Source organism: Eublepharis macularius, chromosome 13, assembly GCF_028583425.1.
Source record: "Eublepharis macularius isolate TG4126 chromosome 13, MPM_Emac_v1.0, whole genome shotgun sequence".
In the NCBI taxonomy this organism is placed as follows: Eukaryota; Metazoa; Chordata; class Lepidosauria; order Squamata; family Eublepharidae; genus Eublepharis; species Eublepharis macularius.
The window spans coordinates 17,368,387-17,388,484 of record NC_072802.1 but is presented as its reverse complement, the minus strand read 5'-3'; the positions used below and the strand labels follow the sequence as shown (position 1 = coordinate 17,388,484).

Below are 20,098 nucleotides of genomic sequence, written 5' to 3'. Positions count from 1 at the left end.
AGCGGTTCCGGAACTCCGTTCCCCTGCATTCCTGCTGAAAAAAAGCCCTGCCCTACAGAGACGCTCACATTAAACGTAGACAATACTGACCTCAAAGGGTCAAAGGTTTGACTCAGTCGAAGGCATCTGTGTTTGTATTCATGTGATGGCAGGAAAAGGGGTGAAGTTGCAAGAGTGCTGGGCAGCAAGTATTGTTGATAGAACCAGCTGGCGGGAAAAGTGGTAGCTGTTACATTCCTGCCAGACGTGTCATGCCTCCGGCTTGATTTAGGCATTAGCAAAATGGAGGCAGGGAGGGAAGGGACCTTCTAGCAAATAGAAAACTAGCACAATGCAGGGAGCATATTGGGTACAACCTTTTGTTCAACTTGTTGGTCTTTTTAACCTGCAGGGTGCATGCTGAAATAATATTCCTTGCCTGTAGGCTACAGTCAACTCAGTTTGGGATGCTACCATCCCCGGCTCCCTCTTCCTCTGGGGGAACCTTTTCTTGTTCAGCCTATCTGCTTTGCCAATGAAATCTTTTCTGTGTTGATTTTTGGAGTCAGTTTCAGCCATGCTGCCTTTTTCTTTCCTCAGACAGACATCCCATAATACCTGTTTTGATTCTCTACTCCAGCAACTAAGGGCCTGGCTACATATGACATGCATCACATCAAAAGCAGCCACGTAAAACGAGGTCTGATGACTGAGATGTAAAGCTAGAGGCAAACGCACAAGTGAGCAGGAATCTCAGGCCATCTTCCTCTGTCCATCTGCTGCTTATCTTCTCTCACCTTTAGCACGTGAGATAAATAATGGCAGGGGGGCTCCTGTTTCCCAGGGCCGATTCCAGATGGCCCTCCCCGTCCTGAAACGTTGTGCATCGTCGTGCGGAAAACGCGAAATACCGCATTTTCTCGCGCAAGTTTTGCATGAGAAAACGCGATATTTTGCGTTTTCCGCGCGATGATGCGCGATGTTTCGGGATGGGGAAGGCCGTCTGGAATTGGCCCTGGTGTGTTTGCTGCCTGTGATTCTTTTTCGCTTTCTCAGCCTTTTCTTGGGGGAACTTTCCATAAGAAGAGCTCTGCTTGACCAGATCAGTGGTTCATGTAGTCTACCATACTGTTTCACACAGTGGCTGCCTAGTTACTATGGAGGCCAACAGGGCGTACAGCCGAGGCCTCCCCCCATTGCTGCCTGCCAACACTGATATTTATAGGTTTGTTGCTTCTGTATATGGAGGTTCCTGTAACTTTCTGTGGCTAGGAGCCATTGATGGCCCTTTCCCCCACGAATCTGTCTCTCGTCCCCCTACTTTTAAAGCCATCCACACTCATGCCCATTAGTACATCCAGTAGTAGTGAAGTTCACAGTTTAATTGTTTGAGAATACTCACAGTCACAGCCCATGTTACGTGAGGCTATGTTAGATACGATGAATTTTTTTGATGTTGCCAGGCGCATGGAATGTTCACATCAGTTTAACTAGTCAGTGCCCCTGCTATGGGCTTCACTCCTGCCCCAGATGACTTGCTTCTAAACTCCTTACAATGTAGACCAGAGGTATAAGTCTGAAACCTGCAGCTTGCCTGTGAATTGAGAGATGTGAGCTGTGAGCCAGCAGGGGGTTCTCTTTACTTTGGCCAGAGTTTTCAGTGGTGTCTTTTCTAAAGCAAAGCTGCCATTGTTATTGGGGTGGGGGGAAGTAAGGAGATGTGATCAGTCTGTGGCTCTTGGCCCCTGAAAACATCTCCCTTAGTCACCCACACGGGAGCTCCTGTCCAAAATGCTATGTGGGGAATCTTACTTTAGCTGATGAAACTGGAGCAACGCAAAAAGTCCTTGGCTGAGAATGTCTTTCAACAGAAGCAATGTTCATAAACCTGCCAGGACATCAGCCGATAGTAACCAAAGGCTTAATTGCCACCCTGACCACACAAAAACCCTTAGTGCACTACAATATTTAAATGTTCATTAGAAACACTTATTAATATTTTTTCCATTTGGGTCATCATGCTTTAGTGCAAAATGAAGTGAAACAGGCTTGGTGACTGAATGCACCAACAAGCATGAACTCACAACCTGCTTCCACTGAAATATCTGCAAAAAGTCAACATTTCTTCCTTTGCTATGATTCACTGAATACTGCAGCTTTTAAGTAGCTTGTGAGCTTGAAGGTCTCTTGAAGTAATGTATACATTTCTTAGGGTCAGGGCTTTTTTTCAGGGGGAACACGGGGGAACGGAGTTCCGGAACCTCTTGAAAATGGTCACATGGCTGGTGGCCCCACCCCCTGATCTCCAGACAGAGGGGAGTTGAGATTGCCCTCCGTGCATGGCGCGTAGGGCAATCTAAACTCCCCTCTATCTGGAGATCAGGGCGCAGGGCCACCAGCCATGTGACCATTTTCTCCGAGGGCAACCCTCTGAGTTCCACCACCTCTTTTCCCAGAAAAAAAGCCCTGCTTAGGGTGCACCTCCTCAGCCCATTTCTTCTCTAACTTGCTTGTGGATCATGGCTTTCCTCCACAGTGGGTATAAATGATGGTCTGCCTCCTTCTCCTTCCTTTGTAGAATAGAGCAAGAGAAAGCAGTGGTGGTTTTTCTACACAGGCTCTTAATTGCATTACTTTGTAAAATGTGTTTGGCAGTGAAGCACACACAAAGCAATCCTGCCTAGCACATGGCTGCCTTTTTCTTTTTGGCCACAAAAAAGTTTCAGAAGTGCTGCCGCATTAAAAAGAGGGAAGTGTAGGGGCTGCATGGTATCAAGGCCAGCCACTATGCCCGTATTGTGATACATTCTGCTAGGTATAGGAGAGAGAATCCCAGTCCCTGTTCAGAAATGGCAGAAAAGCGTTTTCTGGCAATTGCATACTCTCCAACTTTTTACAGATGAAAATTAGACACACTCGCAACATCCCTGTTTTCATACTAAGGATGACTGCTTGATTGGCCTCATTAGATACTGCTGAAGTCTGTACCCTCCTTGCCATATGTTTATTCTGCTACTCTGCCATAGCCTAGTTTTAAACATCAAAATGGTATTTGTTTTCTAGAAAAGCACAATCTGTTAGGAACAGTTCAAAACATACTTTAATAGCTACAGCGTGAGAAATGGCAGGCTGCATATTAAACAGTGCTATGTTGCTCCTGCGCACATGGGGGTGTTCTAGATACAAGATGAATCCAGCCACTCAGAGATTTTACTTCTAGGAACACAGAACAGGGTACTCAGCCAAGGAGAATGATGCTAGCAACTCACATTAACAACATTTTAAAAAGGCATCCACAGAAGAGACGGCCAGTGATTTATAAAGGACAGAAACTAGGGACTCGCCCTGGGAAATAGGAACAGTTGGAGTGTGTGCAATTGTAGTAGTTGTACATAGATATACTGCTTAGTATACTGCCTATGAGACAGGCAAAACGCCAGTAAGCGGGAAACAGTATTTAGACCGCACTGTTCTAACTAGAGGACCATGTTCTTTTCAGGAGACCAAAAAGCTAACGTATGGATGCACCTTAAAAACATTGCATTAAGGTAAAATCCATCCGATTGTGGTTCTGCACAACTACTTTTTCAAAGGTGTGTATAGGAGCAGAGGCAGGTGGAGCTCACCTTTGACATGTACATGGCAACAAGTGTGATTTTTTTTCTGCGTTTCAGAAGCAGACATAATAAAAGAATTTCTTTTCTATGGCCAGAAACTGGGGAACTGTTTTTCATATCCATATTTCTATACTTTGGATGCCTGTAAAATAATATAATAATAATAACATTCAATTTATATGCCGCCCTTCAGGACAACTTAATGCCCACTCAGAGCGGTTTACAAAGTGTTATTATTACCCCACAACAATCACCCTGTGAGGTGGGTGGGGCTGAGAGAGCTCCAGAGAACTGTGACTCACCCAAGGACACCCAGCTGGCTTTGTGGAGGAGTGGGGAATCAAACCCCGCTCTCCAGATTAGAGTCCCGTGCTCTTAACCACTACACCAAACTGGCTCTCTGTACCAGAACAATTCTACCCATTCCTTGGTAGTTGGCCAAAGGAAAAACAAAATTGCAATCCTTTTTACTCTATGAGCTTTTGGCATAATAATGAAAATATTAAAAAACCTCAGTGGTAGGTTACCAAAAGTGCATTTCCTGCATATAATACAAATATAACAGTAAGGGACTCAAGGCACAAGCTAACATAATATGTATTACATACCAGAAATGCACCATTCAAGCTAATTAAACCTTTCTAGGGATTTAAAGCATTTTAAAAATGACAACCTTATTTGTGAACTGCAAAAAAAGTGCTTAAAGTATATGCAGGACTCTGCTGTGGATGGATAAGAGATAAAAGGTATCTTCTTGAATACACTTTCTATATATAAAGTTCAGAAATTACTTTCTGTGGAGTAAAAGTGCAGAATCATGAATCATGAATCTCTTCTAGACTGGTGTGGAGGTATTCAAATTCTCCATGATTTCACAAGGAAAAATATTACTAGATCATAACTACCAATACAGAGAGATCAAAGTCTAGTAAGTCAGACTGCATTAATAGGATCCACTAACGTGTTTTGTCTTTCACAGTAATGTCCAACCTACAAAAGGGACTGAGGATTCTACTACCAATGACCAGGGGATGGAGAACAAGCAGTGTATGCACCAGATAATGGCAACAAGCGAGGAGAAAGTAAGCCTCCTCATTATTTGGTAGGTTCACAGCTGGTTTCCACCATTAGGTTCACCTCTCTAACAATAGCAAGTGATTGGGTGTCCAAAGAAACTAGACATTATGAATACGGAATACTGGAATATTCAATATAACGTTGTGTATTCTGTTTAGTACATACACATCTTCATCTTTGGGCACTTGTGCTACAAAATTAATTCATAAGGGCTATTTCATATGGCCACGCTGGCATTGTTGATAATGCAAGCCAGATGGTTCTGACGTGCAGTGAAATGATCCAAGCCGGCAACTCAATTCAGACAACTTCAGAGAGGCCAGAAATGGCTCCAATATTGGTGAAGAGTCTGAGCTGCACATCAAAGGGGACATTTGCACGATCACTTAATTGTGCGCTGGACTCTACGCATTTTCACTCCCATTTTTCAGCATTTCAGTTTTTGTCATACGAACGAGCCCTATGATTGCACCAAGCTGGCCCTGGACCATTTGTTTCAGAGTAGCCTCCATGTAGTTTTATTCACTTTGCTCCTCGAGTGAGCTGAGAATCACCATTGTGCCATGAATGATTTGAAAGGGAACGGATTGCGAGTAAAGCCCTTCGTGACCTGGGGCTTACGTATCTGAAGGGCCATCTCCCCCTGCATGTTCCCCAGCAGGGTCTAGTGTCAGGGTCCCCTCTGTCTAAGGCACATTCTGCAATGGTCGGGGCTCAGACTTTATCTGTGGCTGCTCCGTGCTTGTGGAACAGCCTGCCGGAAAATATGGGGTTGGGGTTTACTCTACTGCCTTTCTGCTGAGGCTGCAAGACAGAGGCATTCCGAAGAGCTTTGGGGGCAGCTAGAGCCTGGGCAAAACGGGAATAACCTCCGAAGGGCATAGTGTACTTTTAGGTTTGTTTTTTAAAAAAAAGTATGGTTTCCATATGTTTTATCTGTTATTGTAATATTTATTCTTTTTACCCAGTGGTTTTTATATTGTTACCCACCTTGGGTGCCAAGTTTATCAAAGAAAGGAAGGTATATAAGTATTTTAAATATAAATAAAATAAATAAATAATGTGCTTAAGACCTTGGGCCCAAGTCTGTTTTGGCAGAACACACACGTACACACACACAACCGTTAGATTGTGGAAAATGTCTCAGTTTTTGAAGTTTGCCAAATACCAGATTTCAGAGAATAGTTGGTGCCTCCTCAGCAAAGCGATAGGTTCTTCATAGGCAAACTTCCTCCCTGTGGGTGGCATCTGCCTGCAAGTGTTTGGAAAGGCCATCATGGGAAGAACGTATGATGACATCAATCACATGTTATCTGCAATAGGGTTGCCAGCCTCCAGATGGTGGCTGGAGATCTCCTGGAATCACAACTGATCTCCAGGCCACAGAGATCAGTTCACTTGAAGAAAAGGGCTGCTTTTGAGGGTAGGCTTTATGGCATTATACCATGTTGAAGTCCCTTCCCTCCCCAAACCCTGCGCTCTCCAGGCTTAACTCCAAAATCTCCAGGTATTTTCCAGCCTGGAGTTGGCAACCCTAATCTGCAAACACATATCATTCTACCCTAAATGCAAATTATAATCATTACCTCGACCCTATCTGTATTCAGTTGTTCCCATATAAAGTGGCTTCTGTGAAACTTTAACGCTATAATAAGAATGTCCATGAAGTGACATTCTTGCCTATGCTCTCCTATTTAATATACACTGGGGATAGGTCAATTTGCTGTGCGGGATGGAGGCAAAAGCAAGTGTATCCCCACCCAGCACACAGCCGATGTTAAGGTGTATAATGTCAGAATGACACTAAATCCTATGTATGTGAGTTCACATTGCACAGCTGGTCCCTTAGACAAAACCTGGGAATCAGTCACACTATGCAAAACTAAATGCACAGGGTTTGGCCCCATCCGGACCTTAAGCCTCACTGTGTGGATGACTCCTGACATCACACCTGGGTCTGGTGAACCGGGTGAGTGGAGAAGTAAGATTTTCTCTTCCCCTCTCAACTGTTTCTCACCACACATAGGATTGAGCATTGTCTGAACTAGCTCTCCAGTTAATGGTGAAAGTGCGTCTTCCACTAGTGACGCTCTTGTAAATAAAATTATTAGCAATGCTTAGATTCCTCAAATCTTGATCCATCATTTTTTATCACCCACACAATGAAATTATTAAACTTGTAAAACAAAGTTTAAAATGACTGATCTGCAATGTATTAATAGGGTAATGGCATAACAACTCCCTAAGTTGTAGATATGAAGACTAGAGGGCTGGTTTCTTTCTTGCTGGCACTGAGGGGAAAAAACCATTTGGGGGTACCTGTACCCTAAAGTCACCCCTGAAAACTCCGTAAAAAATACAGCTAATAAAATACTGCTTGGTGATATAAGGAGTTAGATCAAGAAACAAAGGACATTGCTTCAGCTACTAAAAATGCTGTATGCAAGTTATTAAAATCAATAAAAATGTCTGCCAAAGAAGGACAGAGAGAGTACACTAAACGTTTTGCCCACGTGAACTGTTTTCGAATGAAGTACGATTCTGAGATCTTGGCTTCTGAATTTCGAATACAGCCACACTAGAACTAAAAATCACCGCCATCTCCCAAAGAGTTTAAACAAACTATATTAAAATACCATCTTCTGTCACATTTAAAGGCAGTTGGATATGTTCCCCCCCTCTATATTTATATATACAGAGTTCTGATCTAGAAAAACCAATACAATAAACCTTTACTTAATGTTTTAAAAACAGGCAGTCTTTGGTGATGCAAAGGCAGAGATCTTTTTTTTTTGTTACCTTCTGCCTATTTCACTCTGTCTCATAAAGTGAATATTGTTGGCACTGTCAGAAAGTTCTAGATACTGCTCCACAGATAAAACGAAATAACCATCGTAGCCTTGCACCTTCCCTGTACTTAAAAGCTGCTGTTTTTCCGCCTCTGTCCAAGCCCTAATACCTTCTTCACCATCTTGGAGCCGTCTTTGTTCCTTAGTCCAGGCTTGAGCCACTGCTCTCTGCCTGGCTATTTCTAAAACATGGTTCTTTTCCTCTTCCACAGTAGTCCCATAGCGAACATTAAAGCACAAAGAACCGTGCTGGAGTTGAATGTCAGCAAACCGTCTAGTCCTCCCATTGATGACGGAAGTCATTTGGGACACAGTGACATTGACTCCGTTCTCTAAAATGCGTCGTCCTCCTGTGTTCCCAATCAGTGCCAAGTCTTCTTCCAAAGACCCGAGTTTGATGAAGTAATGTGTGTCTCGTCCATCTACAGTGAAATGCAGGTCCTCTAGATAGTGGGCGTTGTTGAGGATGGCTGCAATGCGCCGGCTGTCTTCGTTTGCTACACCAATAACGTCAGCTGTTGCCAAGCCATCCTTAATGGCAAATTTGATGCCTTTTCCAAAAACGGAAGGGACAGCAGCAAATCTAGGCTGCTTCGTTGTTTCTACACATCGCCCATCGCTGTATTTGGGGGTCATGGGAAGCTGGTCTAAGGAAATGAAGTTTTTGAGTTGTTTTTGTAGTTCGCACTGAATGCCAAGGATAGTCTGGAAAAGAGCAACAATATCGTAAAGCAAAGGGTTCTCTAATTCAGCTCTAGTTCAGGAAAGCACACAGCTTCTACTGAATGTACACTAAGAGTCCCATAGGGGAAACTACACATTACATTTAGCGCCGTGATCATTTTAAAAGATGTTTGTTTCTTTTCCAAATGCAGCCGCTGGGGGTGCTTTTTCAAGATGCGGAGAATGGTTCCCTGTTTGGCTAGGGATGCTTTTGCACATTGTATGGCTCCCTTGGTGGACTGTGGCAATGGTAGCTGCCTTTTGAATGGCAAGTAAACATGCCCTATCCTTTACTAGAGGCGACCCAACCCAGAACGATATTTTTGCTCACCTTCCCAGGGTCCCACTCCTGGGTCTTTGTCTGAAGCTGTACAAGTTCATATGTTGTCTCCAAAGTATCCATCTCGGGTTTGGGAAAGCCGGGAAGCACATTGTGCAGTTGGAAACCAAACAGCTCAAGCCAGCTTCCAATGTCTGCAGACAAGATACGTAAAAATAAGTTAATGCATTGAACAAGAAAAGCAACTGTATGAAGGTTGGTGAAACATTTAACTTGTTTTATTGATTAAATATCTGCTGTGTTCAGGAGCCTCTACAAGATAAATTCAGATTGTGATCTCCACTTTGTGTTCTCCTCCATCCTCTTTACACCCATCTTTTTGTTGATGGCCTGTGATTGAGGGTTAGGGAGAAAGGTGAAAGGAATTTGGGCAAAGGGTGTGGTTTGAAGAACAAGCTGCGTGTTACATGCAAATTCCTTTAAAAGACACACCAGAGGGTGTCATGTCCTTCCCTGCCCCAGCTGGCCAGGGAGGCTTTCTCTCTCTCTCTTTGGTACGGTGCCTCTGCCCAGGAAACTGTGGTTGGGAAGGCATGTGGTCTAATCTCTCTCCAGCAACCTTGTGGGGTAGGATGCTGGGGTCTCTTGTCTGCTCCCACCGGCTGTTTGACCTACCCTGTATCTTGGGAGTCCCTACTTATGCCGGGGAAGTTACCAAGGGGAACAACTGGCCTCCTAGAGGATTACGATAGCCCTGGCTTGACAGTTGGGCATGTGAGAATGAATTGGTGCAAAAGATCTCTACTAGATAACTTTATTTGCTACTGCCGCAACTCTAGACAAAATGCAGACACAGTCTAAAGGTTACAGACTAATGGAAAATAAAGACAGAACAAGTACTAGCTAAAAGGAACTTACAGGTGCTGGACATAAGCCCTGATGGGAACTGATGGGTGAGGAGCATACAGGCACACACATAGCCACACACACATTCACACAAGTGCACGGAAGAAGAGCAGCCTTTGAAGAGGCACCCCATCCAGGCTCTTCGACAAGTTACCCAACCTGCTGTTAGGTTCAGGACCTGAAAAGTCCAGGGACTCCTCTTTGCCCAATCCCAAGGGGACTGCAGATCAAAGGGTCCATCTGTTTTGGCACAAAGATGCTATGGAACATCCCTCCAGAAAGAGAGAGCGATTTCCCAGGCTGCCTCAACATCTAGGAGCCATGCACCATAAAAGTGACAGCAGCTCTTCCCTTCACAACAGAGGGCACTTTGTGTTAAGAAAACCAGCTTAATAAGAGGGCAGTGTTGAGTGGAAAGGTGAGAGGGAAGGCTACCAAGGGAGCGCTTGATTCTTCCCCCAGTCCATACAGGGTCCCCTGAACTGCTCCCTCTAGATAGGTAGGTTTGCAAATGCAATCACACATCAGAAACCATGTATGGGGGAAGAAAGATTGGAGGAGTGAGATTTGGAGTGGGGAAAAATAATGCAAGAGTGATTAAGCATTTGCTCTCGCCTCGGCTCATTAAAAAAACACTCCTTCCATAAGGTGTTTTTCATTAATTAAAAAAGTGTCCATCAGCGGACTTTGACTCATGTTTGAGTATTAGTTACATATTTTCATCTTTCCTCTCCTCCAAGCATCTCAGCAAAGTGTACATAGCTCTTTCTCCCTCGCCAGTTTATGTCCTCCCATTTTCTCCTCAGAATATTAGGCTGAGAAATAAGCCCTCTGCAGACATTATGCTGGTATTTGGGAGTGAGATTTACATAACATGTGAATTGGACAATGTGGATTTTCTGTGTTTCATTAATGTGAACAAGAATCCTAATTTTTCATCATAGGGAATGGTGAACTCCTGACATGCATACCTGGCAGGCTTCCACTTTGTGTGAACAGAACACCAGTGTAGCATCTAAAGAAGGCTGCAGGGAGTGTCTCAGGGCTGAATGAGACTTGAGACTGCACTTCCGGGATCCTAATACGGCACTGTACAGCTACATTACTGGTTTAGTGCAGTGATACCTGTACTGGACTAGCAACAGGCTCAAATCTCCATTCAGTCAAGGAACTCACAAGATGACCAGTCACACACAACAGTCTAACCTACCTCATAGTGCTATGAGGATAAAGTGGAAGAGGGAAGAACTGTGTGTGTCGTCTTGAGCAAAACATGATCGAGACAGACAGACAAACCCAACAGGGGCCATTTCCACACTACTCACCTTCAGTCGGAACGCCGTGGAACGTTGTGAACGAACCCCGGAAGACAGCGTTTTCTCGCGCGAGTTTTGCACGATGTCGCTCACTATCTTCTGGGGTTTGTTCACAATGTTCCGCGGCGTTCCGACTGAAGGTGAGTAGTGTGGAAATGGCCAGGGTTTCATAGAGACAAGAAAATACAAGACAAGTCTCTGAGGACTGTGACTGTTGTGAAAATCCTGTACCCACCATAAGCCCTTAGGATACGGTGAGGAATCATAACAAACAAAAATCTTGTATTTAGTCTTTACCCTGCAACCGGAAGGCCGAAAAGTCCTTGCTATAAAACTGTTGCAGGCCTGTGCAAAGGAAGGTGTAAGTGCTTCCTGAAATCAATGGGGCTTAGTGCCAAGCAAGCACGCAGAACCTGCCCGCAAGCACATTTTCTCATCTCAGCTGCATTCCCTTGTCGTAACCTCTCCTTTTGAGAGTGTTAGTGTGTAGGGCTAGGATCTGGGATAATTAGGTTTGAATCCTCACTCTGCCATGGAAAATTGCCGGGGCACCTTGGGCCAGTCACACACACTCAGCCTAATCTACTTCACAGGGTTGTTGTGGGGATAAAATGAAGGACAGGAGAATTACGTAAGCCACACTGGGTCCCCCCTAGGGAGAAAGGTGGGATTTACATATAAAGTAAATAAGTAAATTTTCTTAAGCACTTGAAAGAAGTCATAGTATACCATCTGTTTCAGGCAGTATCTGATAAAACCAGTAACTAGAACTAATCAGTGGAAACATAGCAAACATGGCCAAAAAACACATTGCTATAAGAAAACACGATGGTTTCAGCAGCAGCTGTTTAGCTACTGTACTCTTTTACAGGAGCTCAGCAATCCAAGGCTGGACAATAATAAGCACCGTTTGAAATTAGCGTGTCTTAATTACATGTAACAGAAAGGGTGATAATTTACAGGAAGAAAATAAGGATATGGGAAAGTATTTCCCAATTATGCAAAGCTAAATATATCAGCTTGGATCCTAGGCTGCCTTTTGACTCACAGATTACAAGATCTGAGCAACTCCGAGCGACACCGTTAACAATGGGATGTTTTGGAGGTCATTAATTCATAGGGTCATCATGAGTTGGGGGCAACTTGATGGCACATTGCACACAGAGAGACTTCTACTGTGCCACAGATTCTCCACTCTTATTCAGCTCCCTGACCTGCATCATGTTCTCATGATGTGACTCATGGGGGAACAGTTTTGGAGAGCACAGATAACTGCAGAGGAAGAGGGAAGGCAGAAAGCTGCCATCTATGCACTGCAAGTCTGCTAGAGTCACGTAAGATCCAACTCATTGTTTATTTATTTATTATATTTATAGATGACCTTTTTCTGATCAGCCCAACCTAACACCTGTTACGGAACACAAACATACCATAAAGCATCATGGCATAATAATAATATGGGCACAGAAGTGTGTACTCAGTCAGCAAAGGAGTATCCAAGTGAACAGTGGAGTCAAAAAGCAATGAAATACACAAAAGGTCCAGTCTGTGACACTTCTATGTATGCAAGACAAGTACAGTGACCGTTCAGAAGTGATAACACAATTTTAGTAAACATATTATGCTTCTGACATCTATAGTGTGAAAGGAAATCATTATATCCATTTGTATACATCTGCCAGTCAAGGACATGATTTGTACATTTGATGTAGTGTACTCCAGAACCCTTTTCAGTGTTAATTATTTTGGTGCCCCTATCGTGTGTACCAGGAAAGCATGCTATGTGCGGTTCTCTCAGTATGTACAATCACCATTTTATGTGAATAGGTTAATGTGCGTATCTTCCAGCTTCATGTCGTGTGATTGGAAACACAGATATTTGATCTTTCATGTGTATAAAAGCTGGAAAATACATGCATTACCATGTTTACATAAAATGGTGACCGTATTTATTGACAGAATTGCACATATTGCTTAGTTCATAAAAGCTTACACTGCAACAAATCTTATTCTTTCAGGTATTGCAAGATTTTTTTATCCTATGATGACTAACAACCCTTTGGACTGTTTTATGCTAAGAAGAAAGTCTACAGTCAAATATGTGCAAGTTTCATTGTCACTGAACCAGTTAAAATTGGACCAGATTTCCCCCCCATTAATTAATATTTTACCTGTTGTGTATTTGGCCACATCTTGGATCCTGCCAACTGGATAGTTATTTTCAAATGCGTACACATTAAATGGCTTTGGGATATTCTTCAGCTGCTCCCAGATGTGATGGTTTGGTGTTGTCCAGCGTCCAGCAATGACATCATAATCTCTTTGCCCCAGATGCACCAGTTTAGTAAGTGAGTCGTACAGTCCTCCATGGAAACCAATAATGAGTTCAAAATCTGGATTTGTGTCTTGATAGATCTCCCCATAAGGGGTGTACAGAATTTCTTTTATCACTTGACCTCGACTGCTAAAGATAGCCAAAGGTGTGCCAGTGTTGTCACAGGCAACGTAATACTCTTCCCCGCTACTTAATTCCATAGCTATTAAGTGACCCTGAAGATCGTAATACAAGGACGTTATTTCCAAACTGCTATGATTGTATAAATGTGTAACTCTTACTGGATTGGAGAGATCAGCATAAAAGAATTGCAAGTGTTGTCCTAGACTTGATTTGCTGTCGACCCGTCGACCCAGCCCATCATAGCAATATTGGATTGTCCACCCAGAAACCCGGTTGTAAGCTTTATTCAGAAAACCATTGGAGCTGTACTCAAAGATATCGTTTCCTCTTTGTTTAAGAAATCCATCTTCATCCATTTTATACTGAATGTCTCCTAGTCGTGTGATACGATCTCTAAGGTCGTACCTCAGAGGGGTAAGTCGGGCACTATTTCCATGGCTAAGTAAATTGATATTCCCGTTGAGGTCATAGCTGTACCGCCACTGGGTTTTATCATTCACAGAAACAGTTTGAAGCTGGCCATCGGCATCATATTCATAAAAATACCTTGTTATGTTGGCATCTACTCCGACTCGTATATCACATATCACCATACGACCCATATTGTCATACTGAATAGTCATCCAGTAGGCTATAGATTTCAGAATCTCATATTGCACTTCGACCACTTGGCCATTGGCACTGAAAATTTTGGTATGCTTCATCACAGTGGTGGTTATAACTTGATTTAGATCATAGTTGATTACACTGAATTTCCCAAATTGTTCAGTTTTACCAGACACATCAACGTAGCGATACAGGTCTATAGGGAGAGGGGTTTCATTGATCATGGCCTGCATGCTGGTCACTCGAAAGTTGTTGTAACTGTAGTCAAATCTGGCATTCACAAGACCTTCTTCGCTAAATCTGAATATCTGTCGACCAATAAGCGGACCTGTGTATTAATGTTGCACAGATATTTCAGGAGAAAGGAAATACCCCAGGAGTAAATGAATACATCATTTAGGTTAACATTATACAAATAACTAGAAAATAAATCTGGAAACGTTATTTTGGGTTACTGTATTCAAAGACTATTGTAATGCTATTCAGTGTGAAAAGTAGATCACATGCAATCCTAAACAAAATTACACTCTTCTAAATCCACTGAACACAATTTATTCTAGCTGGCAAATTGATTCTAACTTACGTCTTATTCCTCTTGTTTTATATGTTTGTTATGCAAAACTAATTTTCATTCCTAATGTGCTATCCAGTACAAATACTTTTTGAGTGGTACGCTCTGTGGCAAGATAATGTGGTTAAATGCAAAAAACCAAAACCAAAATCACTTGATCAGGTGTTAGCATCTATTGCCGTTAAAGATGTGTATTTTGTAACACATGAAAAACGGTTTATGAGTGGACATAATATACATGCGCATGCATATATATATATATATATATATATATATATATTTATTTCATGTTTATTTACCTTCAGAAATATAAAACAAAAGTTCTAATTTTGACCAGCCTGGTGATATATTGAAGAGATATTTGTTTTGCAGTTTATATTGATTTCCTAGATCCATATTAATGGGGATTTAGGCTGGAATAGAAGCAGCTTTAAGTGCACTGTCTGACTGCACAAAAATAGAAAAAGGCAGAGTTGTATCTTTGGAGCTGTCACCATGGCTTGTGAGACTGTGAACCATCAAATCCCTTTAATGGGATGGGCAGGGGGAGAACAACCATTCGTCTGCAGTGGATTCACTCTTACCTGTCTGAAATCCCAAAATGTAATGCTGAAAGACTGATTCACTGGGCATTACCCTGTGGAATACTGGAAGACTCCCCCCGCCCCAACCCTGACCCATTTAACATCTGCAGCTCCAGAAAAGAGCTTTTGGTGTGTTGGAATATAGTTTCATCACCATGGTGATGAAACTGCGCTCTGTTCTTCATCTACATCCAATCCAGGAGCAGTGGTCGCCACCCTGAATCACTACTTGGATGCCAAGGAGAGTAATCAGGTTGAAGCTGAATTCCCACATGAAAGAGGTGTTGATGGTGTGCAGATCTAATGCTACTGACCTAGGCACCTAGTTGATGGGATCACACTTCCTCTGAAGGAGCAAGTATGTAGTCAAAGGATACCCCACTTTCCTCCTTGAAGTGAACATGGCAGGAGTAGCTGGGATCATCTTTTTCCAAATTGGAAGAATGGCTGTGATCATTCCAGAATGCCATGGACACTTTTAAGTAGAACGGCCACAAAAAGCATCAAATTCCTAATAGCTTCTGGTCTTAATTCAAGGTACTAATAATTTCTTTTTAAAGGCCTAAAGCTTACGGGCTGTTTTTGACTTTATAGAGATATCTTTCCTGTGTGTTCTTTCCAGTTTTCTGCATGGAAAAAAATCCCACGATGCTCCATATACCTTCCTTCTTTGAGGTGAAATTAACAAGAGCAAAGAGCAGGGATTTTTCTGTGGTGGCTCCCAGTTTTTGGTATGCCCCGCCTAGGGAAATCTACTTACTCTTCATCCACAGATAAAAATGAAATGTTTCCCCTATGCTTTTCTACAATTCTACACCACAAGAGCCAATGTAGTATAGTGGCTAGAGTAACAGATTAGAATCTGAGAAACCAATGTTCAATTGAAGCTAGTTGGATGACCTTGGGCCAATCACATACTCTTGGCCTAACCTACCTCACAGGGCTGTTATGAGGATAAAATGGAAGAGAAGAATGATGTAAGCCCCTTTCGGTCCCCATTGGGGAAGAAAGGCAGGGTATAAATTAAGTAAAATTCTGGGCATTTTTTCTGGAGAAACAGGTGGGGGAACTCTCACCTGGATCAACTACTGGGAGGAGGTGGCCCCTGTTACTACATGCGCATGTGTGCAGTGCTTGTGCATGCCCAGGACTGTACGATGATGTCACTTCCAGGAAGTGACATCATTGCGCAGGCCATGACCGCCCTGGGAGCGCTTCCGTACTCCACGGGGCCCCCCGATTTGGTGTAGATCAGGCCTGAACCTGCCTGAAATAGGCCGCTGCAGTGCAGAGGAAAAACTCCCCTGCCCGGCAGCTGCCCAATCCTGGCCATTTCGGGCTCGATCCTAGCAATTTAAGGCCAGGATCTGGCCCAAATTGACCTGGAACAGGCTGCTGCCACATGGGAGAGCACCCCCCCCAGCAATGGCCTGATCCTAGCTGTTTTGGGCCTGATCCTGGCCATTTAGGGCTCAAATTGGGCTGAAAAGGGCCCGAAACGGCCAGGATCAGGCAGAGGCCCAATCCTGGCCATTTCAGGCACTTTTCAGCCATTTCGGGCCTGTTTCGACCATTTTGGGCCCAATTTGGGGCCAGGATTGGGTCCGAAATGGCTGGGATCGGACCGCTGCTGGGTAGGGGAGTGTTCCCCCGCCCGACAGTGGACTATTCCAGGTCTATTTGGGCCCAATACTGGCCGTTTCAGGCCCATTTTGGCCCCAAACGGCCAGGAGTGGGGGGGGCAGTTTTGAGAACTGCTAGAACACTGTTCTGGAGTATTCTGGCAGAAAAAAAGCCCTGAAAATAATACATAATTTTAATTGATTTCTGTTGCTGCTCACGATTCACTTTTGTGCGGTTTTAAATATTTTCTAGTTTTATTGCATTCTTGTATATTTTTTATGTAAGTTAACTTGAGTTTTCTTTTATATATATATATATATATATAAAAGTGACCAATAAATCCTAATGAGAGTAATAACATTACAAATGCAGAATCAGCTGGATCAGACAGAAAAAATCTAGAGAGAAAAAAAATATGAACTATAATTTTAACCCACCTGTTTGCCTATATCTGATGGTGCAAATGAATCCATCATACATTAAATGTATTGTCTTAATAACTCCAGATGATTCTTCATAAGTAAAGGAGACCTGCGTTGTATCATAAAGTATTTCTGACAGTCTGGATTGCTTGGTGTATTTGTACAGAATCCTACGTCCTGTTCCTGGGTAAAGAGTTTGCAGAAGCTGTCCATCTCTGGTGAAATCCTGGATGAAAGACGCGCTGCTGTCCGGTGGCGAATAAAGGTTACGATAGTACCCAACAGAAAGCATTGTCTGGAAGCTGTGGCGCACCATGCTGGGCATGGTGACAGAGAGCAGGTAGTCAGATTGGTCATACTCAAAGATGTAGCGCCGTTGGCTGTGCAAGAGGAGTATCACAGACTGAAAGGAAAAGCCAGAAACAATAGGAAGGATGGATTGGAAAACAATATGAATCAAAGGTAGGCTGATGAGTATTCCACTACGAGATACATATAATCTTGTATACAACGTATAGTCAACTGGCTTCAGAAAATATGTAGCCAATGAATATGGCATCTTAGGAGTGCAAAGCAGTAGGATAGTTATTGGTCATCACGTACACCCTTCATTTCATGCAATCCTGCTTTAGCTATTACTGAACGTTCATAATTAATTCTGTTCTTCAATAAAACCGATAGAACCGAGAGGCTGCTGGGGCTGCGCAAGCATTCTCAACACACCATTGCTAAGACACCTGAAAGGCCAGTGGGGCAGAGGGAATGTGTGACTTCATACACTAACAACTTTTGCGTGTTCCCTCTGAAGAGGCAGAATTCACAATTCAGAGACATTTCTTTATATTTTACAGTGTTAAAGCATTAGTCGTTTGTGGACATGCCCTAAGATCCCGTGACCTGAGTTTGTTCTAGAATAAGGCATAGTGATGGCAGGACCAGCTGTTTAGGTGTTTTTCATATTAAAGTTGTTTCAAGCCCTTCCTCATTCAGTTATGGCCCCCCCTTTGCACCTGGCCTTTTAGTAGAGTTGCCAGGCCTCTGCTGGCAATCCTCAGGAGCCCTGGGAGGAAGGGTTGCCAGGTCCCTCTATCCTCCCGGTGGGAGGGTTGGGACCTGGCACTTACCTTTCGCCACCCAGGATTGAACCCTCATGCACGCGCATGCTCCGGCCGCGGTGTGATGACATCACTTCTAGAAGTGATGTCACCGCAAGTGCTGTCATCGAGCTGGCCGTGGGAGTGCTCCCACACTCCGCATGGCTCAGATTCAGCTGGTTTGGTGCCTAAATTGGCCCCAAATGAAGCATGGGGACACTCCCACGGTTGGCGCGATGGGTGGGAGCGCACGCACAGCGTGCACTCCTGAGGTGCTTGCCAGTGGCGGACAAGCTCCAGGAGTTTGCCCCCTCCTGCCGATTGCTGGGCAATCGGTGGATGAGGGGGCAAATTCCTGGGAGTTTGCCCACCACCAGTGGGCACCTGGGAGCCCTACTGGGAGGGGAAGACTGTGGGAAATGATGGGGTAAAACCATAGAGACTGGCGAAATTCATAGAGCACTTTACAATGCTGTTATATCACTTCCAGGTGCATAACCAGAAGTGACATCATGGCATCGAACACCATTAGCCCCCCTCCTCCTTTTTGCTCTTCCTGCCCACAGAGGGGTGGCAGGAGCCCAGAGCTTGGAGGCAGGAGGCTGTCCACCATGGTGGGCAACTGGGAGCTCTGCCTGTTAGGCTTGATTTAAATGTGGTGCTGGGTGAGACAAACACATGGCACTTGTGAGATTTTCTCCATTTGTTAGCAAGTGCCTTGTTTTGGTCAAAGATGTCTGTCACTTATATACAGGCAAAAATAATGCCAACATGAGACATATTCAAGATATTCAAGACCTTTCTGTTTTAATAGACCTTTCAACTGCAACAAAACATCTGTCTGGGTTACAGCTAGCATGTCAAAACTTTTATAGAGCGCACAGTGTTTTAGTCTCACCTTAAGTCACCAGTCTCTGGTCCACCATAAACTGCTGTCTGTGAATCTACCAGTACTAATGCAATATCCTCTCTCCCCTCCCCCAGCACTATAAGCTACCAGGCCCATTTTAAGCTATCTGCTATAGACAGAAAATGAATACCAAAATAAAAAAGCCTCCCTAATATAACTTTACTACCCCTATGAGCAAGTTGCTTTGCGGCATTGTTACTTTTCCTAGACTGCTGTCTAAAGCAATAAAATGGAAGTACAAAGATGGGAGATGTTCATATAAACCAGAGTTTTCAATGTTTATTATAGAGAGCGGCTTAAAAGAGAATTTCCTAGTCCTTCTCACCATTCAACATCGTATTAGGAGAGACATCTGCTACAATCCAGTTCGGACTGTACAGCGTCCATGCAACTATTCTTAGCTGTATTTGTTTCCTTCCAGGCTTAAAAGTTCCTTCTGAGAAGAGAGCCATGGTGACTGAATGTGCCCCCCCGCCCCGCTTCCTCTTCCTGCCTCAGGAAAGATGATCTGTACTATTGCCGGCAATCTTACTCATCCCTCAAACCTGGATTACATTTTCAACTGAGGGAAATACCCACATGCATATCAGTATAGACTATAGGAGACACCAATGGGTTTGAGGCACCATGCAAATATATTGCCAAACGAGGTTTTGAACTCCCAAACAACTGGCAAAGCACGGTTTAGAGGGGCCAAATTTTTGATAGATAGCAGAAAAGAGGGGCGTACACTCAAATATTTCTGATCCAAAACAATTCCCAACATTTCCCATTTCATTTCGAAAATAGCCTAACCAAGACTCCCAGGTTGCCAGCCTTCAGGTGGCGGCTGGAGATCTCCTGGAATAACAACTGATCTCCAGGCCAGAGACTAGTTCCTCTGGAGAAAATGGCTGCTTTGGAAGATGGACTCTATGGCATTATACTCCACTGAGGTCCCTTCTGTCCCCAACCCTGTCTTCTCCAGGCTGCACTCCCCCAAATCTCCCAAGAATTTCCCAACCTGGAACTGGCAACCCTACATCCCCCAAATTTCAGGATTGTTTCAGGAATACTGGCAAGGCCTTTCCGTTGCTGCTCTGT

General features: G+C 43.7%; 1 protein-coding gene and 1 long non-coding RNA gene across 3 annotated transcripts in view; one reads left to right on the top strand and one right to left on the bottom strand.

The window, feature by feature from the left end:
- The first annotated feature begins 497 nt into the window (after window positions 1-497).
- Window positions 498-8,670, top strand: LOC129341317 (uncharacterized). The gene is made up of 3 exons (XR_008598118.1): window positions 498-719; window positions 4,576-4,698; window positions 8,585-8,670. It is a non-coding gene; the product is annotated as an uncharacterized LOC129341317 (long non-coding RNA).
- Window positions 7,380-20,098, bottom strand: part of TENM1 (teneurin transmembrane protein 1) — a 468,106-nt gene continuing 455,387 nt past the window's right edge. For both annotated transcript variants that reach the window (XM_054996443.1, XM_054996444.1), the window contains 4 exons: window positions 17,027-17,414; window positions 12,919-14,139; window positions 8,577-8,719; window positions 7,380-8,227 (listed from right to left, as the gene is read on the bottom strand). In XM_054996443.1, the coding sequence (XP_054852418.1) occupies window positions 7,469-8,227; window positions 8,577-8,719; window positions 12,919-14,139; window positions 17,027-17,414 (2,511 nt within the window). In that variant the 3' untranslated portion in view covers window positions 7,380-7,468. The remainder of the gene's footprint in view (window positions 8,228-8,576; window positions 8,720-12,918; window positions 14,140-17,026; window positions 17,415-20,098) is intronic.